The 5,000-nt window shown below is 41.4% G+C and overlaps 1 protein-coding gene across 1 annotated transcript in view; it reads right to left on the bottom strand.

Annotated features, from left to right (window-relative positions):
• si:ch211-225h24.2 (uncharacterized protein LOC564539 homolog) overlaps window positions 1-2,816 on the bottom strand; it is a 23,769-nt gene extending 20,953 nt beyond the window's left edge. The window contains exon 1 of the mRNA XM_048251366.1: window positions 2,388-2,816. Within this exon, the coding sequence (XP_048107323.1) occupies window positions 2,388-2,474 (87 nt within the window). The 5' untranslated portion in view covers window positions 2,475-2,816. The remainder of the gene's footprint in view (window positions 1-2,387) is intronic.
• Window positions 2,817-5,000: the final 2,184 nt, after the last annotated feature.

Genomic DNA, 5,000 nt, shown 5'->3' with positions numbered 1-5,000 from the left:
AATATTGACAAAACAGTCAGCATACCACACATCCAACAAGTCATATTATACACACTGTGTCTTCACCCAGTTCATCACAGTCACCAATCACAATACATCAAATACATGTTTAGTACAAATATCCAAGATTGTCACTTTCAATACATTCAACACTTTCAAACATGTCTATATGAAGTTTATTTTAAATAAAAGGTCTCAAATCCAGTTCTTCATTCAAACCATTGGGTCTCAGAGTCCGTAAATGTGAAATCCAAAAAGCCTCCCTTTTTAGTAAAATTGTTTCAAAATTCCCTCCCCTCTTAGGTTGTTGCACCTTTTCAATCCCTGTGTATTTTAAGGATGATATTGGGTGATTAAACACAAAATAAATTTGTTTTTCCTAGGTTTAAAAAACTCTTCTCTTGTTTTTGAGAGGATCTTTTTGGTGGCTTGTTCAATAGTCTTTTCACTATATCCACGTCTTTTAAACTTATTTTGTGCCTCTGTCAAGTGATGTGAGAAGTCAGATTCTTTCTTACAGATCCGCCTCAGTCTACAAAATTGACTGTAGGGTAAACTGTTTTTTTCCAGATAGGGACAACACATTCATTGTAAGAGTGTAGGGACTATAGTGGCAGAGGTATATAAGCATACGGGTTGTGGGGGACGGCAAGTTTTCCACAGCAAAAGATTACTGTTTACTCATTCTGCTCTGTACTTCCTGTGTTCATGTCCCCTGTTACACAAAAGCAATGTAGGCTAAACTATGCAACACACCAGCCTGCTGTGGACATGAGGGATTGTATTCACAGCTAGATACAGTATACAGTACAGTATGTTTATATGAGTGGCATGGGTTTACTGTAAATAGCTTTGCTGAATTAGTGTTGATGACTGCCTCTAGATTGAGCTGATATTGAGTGCATTCCAGATCAGTGATTGCTGTGAGGAATGCACTCCCTTGTTCACTCCAGCAACATTTATGTTAAGAATTTGTACATGGTCCCTAACAAATAAAACAAATAAAATGAATGAATGAATGAATGAATGAATGAATGAATGAATAAAGGTGCTGGCCAGCCTTTTCAAATTAAAGACAGAGTACCCTCACACTCTGATCTCTTTATGCATTATTAATGGCAAACAGCCTTTATCGAAGGTTCCAGTACTAAAATACCTAGCAGCCCTGGCTAGAAGTTTTGGATATGAGGAGAAAAGACAGATGAAGGGGATACTATAAACAATTAATTGGTCAGAAACTGTCTGGTTTCCGGCAGGTTAATTTTTTGTAATAATAAGCAGGATTTGTTCAGATCTTACTGAAGGAAGCTAACTGTCTCAAAGGCTGCAGTGAAGAGAACAGGAAGAGGAAGACGTAAAAAACAGGATAAGTGATTCATTTGGCTAAGTATGTGTGTGCACTTGGCTGAGGTTTTAGTCCAGATAAGACTCAAAATCAACACAGTGTTCTCTACGGGTGAACCTCCTTCGTGTTGGAGATATAGATAGGCATGCAACAGACAGCTAGAGAGAGTTTACATCTCTCTCTGTGTGTGTGTGTGTGTGTGTTAGAGGTGTCTTCATCTCCAGGCCTGGTCAACCACACCCACCCACCACACACACACACACTTAACATGCTGATCTAGGCACCCCAGATGACCCTACACCAGTATCTAGGAACACTGTGCTTGTCTACGTTCCCACCATTCTGATTGCTACCCAGACCTATCCTCATATCATTCTCAGGGACTACTCTAATACGATCTTATTGGAGGAAGGCGTGTCTCTTGAGGAGCGAAAGGCCGCAAGTGCCTTCTATCATCAATTTTAGATATCGGCTGCAAATCACGCCCGTACATCACTTGGTCTGTTGTCTGAAAGGTCTTGGTACCACATTTTCCACCCAAATACAATCCTGATGGCTCAAATAAAAACTACTGACGCAGTTTTACGTGGCTTTAAAAAAATCACAACACACATCAAGCCGGTGCGCGAACCAGCTTTAAAACGGTAGCTTTGAGAATGTGGATCGGAGTGGGGTAGCCTACTTGGTTCACGCGGCACCTGTGTGGCAGTTTTTTTCCTAGTGCGTGTGACTGCGCAACTTTTGTTAAAGTTGTCCTACACCATATACTTCGAAAATGAATGATATGTGTAAGGGTTCGAATACTTGGGTTATATCTGTGTGGACAATGAAATGTTTTTTTTTTTTCGAGATGTTCTAAATTAGTAAAGTTGATCGGTTTCCAGCGCAATACAAGAAAATACAGCATTATTCACCCTAATCGGCTATACAGCCAGTAGACAGAATTCATGACCCAATTTGATAATATAACATGCTGGAAGCTTTCTCATCCTAGTTCTGAAAATCGTTTGCCTGGCTTTGGTTTCGACAAATAAAGGCTCACCTTGTACGAATGGAGGTGATGCCAAGCCATGTCGTCTTCCTCTGACGCGTAATCCACAAGTATTTGACTTTTACTCTTTTTAAACATTTTCCTTGTTGTTCAGTTGCTATTCTTGTTCTGTCTGTCCGTTCTTGCAGCCCGAGCGAATCTTCAAATTTCGCAGATTTCGAAATCCGACGTGTTTCCTGACTTTTTGGCAGCGTCCTTGCCCGTAAGTTAGGAGGAGTGGAGCTGGGCGACTTGGAGGAGAGATCGCAGAGTTGCACCACCAAACCAAACAGGAGCTCTCTCGGGATTAGCTACTCTTGCCGATCTTGGACCTCCTCCATGAAAAGGCGCAAATCGTTCTCTCCTTCAGTCCAAAGGAGGCGATGCTGGAAGGCACAGCGGTAAGGTCTGGGTGCTCCTGCTGGGCACTTCGGTGTTGTTCCTGGAAGACGTTGACTGGCCAGAGCACATGGACCCCCCGACCCCACACTCCACCCCACACCCGTCAACTCCTCCCATTTGACGCTCAATATTGGCAATATTTTCGGACAACTCAAGTTATGCATTAGCCTACAAACAGATCAGTTTACATTTAGAAAATGTGACATTGAACTAAGTCCATGTTGTCACACTAGCCAAAAAGAGTACCAAGAAGATACTAAGCCTACTGATAAGCATTGACATTGTAGTAGATTATGTAATGACGCCTACACAATCGAATACGCAAATTAGCCTTTTTAAGACAATTTCACTTTTTTATTTTCTGTTGTTTGATTGTCTATTGGGAGGGAGAGAGAGAGAGAGCATATATTTCCCTCTAGTTTCTTCCTTATATTGCTGGGGCTAGAAGTAAACTGGTGGAACATGGTGGTCACATGTGGAAACGTGTGGGATGCCACAGCTGGGCGGTCGGTAAACACAAACACTGACAGCTTACAGAAACAGAAACAGAAAAAGACAAACACTGTAATGTCTATACAACATCAACATTGCATTGATTACATGGTCAATGATAGTGGCACGAATTTCATCACTGACAACAGTTCTTGCAACCTTTGGAATGCCACCACCACACATTCTTACACCTCTACCTTGCCCTCTCTTTGGGCCTGCTCTTCTCCCTGACCCTGCTCCTCTCACTGCTCCTGCACCTCTCACTGCATCTCTCACTGGGCCTGCTCTTCTCCCTGGGCCCCTTGCTCTTACTCTTCCTCATCCAGACATTACAGTGTTCTTTTTCTGTTTCTGTTTCTAAAAACATTACTCCTCAAAGTAATTTTACTGTGTCAGTGTAATAGAACAAAATAACCCCTGCTGAGTCTAAGCCAGACTGGAATCAGCTGTGGTTGGCCCAATTTACCTAACATAAATCAGTTGTGTGTCAATTATTGAATTGTTTGTTTATTATCAGCTGAGATATATTGTTTTTTAACTGATATCATTGCAGAAGCAGAGGTTTTTATACTGTATCTAAGGTTTGGAATATTGTGTTTGCTATTGTGGGATGTTGTGTGTCAACATTCGTAAATACTGCAAAAACAATCCATAATTTTGTTGGGAGATATAGCTTGTCTGTTAAGAAAATGTAAGCATTGTGGAAATGTGTTCACTGACTGCATATCGTGTGCAAACGACATGAAATGTGTAAATAGTATGGCCACAAAAGACTGATGCTGTGCTAATTGTATTTAGAGTTTTGAAAATGTCACATCTGGTTGGACAAATGCTTTTTAGCGACTGAAAAAAAAGGTGCACCTCCTGGAATGTGGGGCAAAATGCATCTGACATCTGGCCAGCTGTCCCTACAGTATGTCGGCATGGAAATGTGCTGTTTCTACTGACCGCAGAGAACACTGAAAGCTGTGCGAGGACTGGGGGGGAGGGGGTGTTTGTATAGCTGTTCAGAGTTATAACAACCATGAAATTGCCGTCTTGCGACCTTGAACATCCTTGCATATCCATGAGTGCGTATATCCACACCATGTGTGATGTTTTGTGTGCAACTAAGGCAAAGGACATCACATCAACGTAAACCAAAGCTGTTGCTGTATAAACCCCTGCATTTGACTTTGGTGGGTGACCTGTTTTCTCTTTATCCTGAGGGAATCCAGTTTGATACTGGTATGATATAATCATGTTGTTGTAGGTTGGCTAAATCATTACATACTAAATCGCTCTAGCATTTAAAGCATATTTTAATTATTTTTGAGTGCAGGCAGGAGATGATTTGATGGATAATTGATTTATTTATATATTTATTTTCTGCTCTAGTAAGTGTCCCTACCCTGTGTCAGACTTGTAACCGGAGGGTTGCCGGTTCGAACCCCGACCAGTAGGCACGGCTGAAGTGCCTTTGAGCAAGGCACCTAACCCCTCACTGTAGGCAGCTCACTGCGCCAGTATTAGTGTGTGCTTCACCTCACTGTGTGTTCACTGTGTGCTGAGTGTGTTTTACTAATTCACGGATTGGGATAAATGCAGAGACCAAATTTCCCTCATGGGATCAAAACATTATATATACTTATACCTAACAGTAAACACACCTATGCACATGCATTCAGTCAAGCAGTGTTTTTCCCATACATACTTAAGTAAAAAAAAAAAGTCAAAATGCAAAAATATTTC

The sequence above is a fragment of the Alosa alosa genome, chromosome 8, assembly GCF_017589495.1.
Source record: "Alosa alosa isolate M-15738 ecotype Scorff River chromosome 8, AALO_Geno_1.1, whole genome shotgun sequence".
Classification (NCBI taxonomy): domain Eukaryota; kingdom Metazoa; phylum Chordata; class Actinopteri; order Clupeiformes; family Clupeidae; genus Alosa; species Alosa alosa.
Note: the sequence above shows the minus strand (reverse complement) of the source record. Positions and strands in the feature narration are given on the sequence as shown.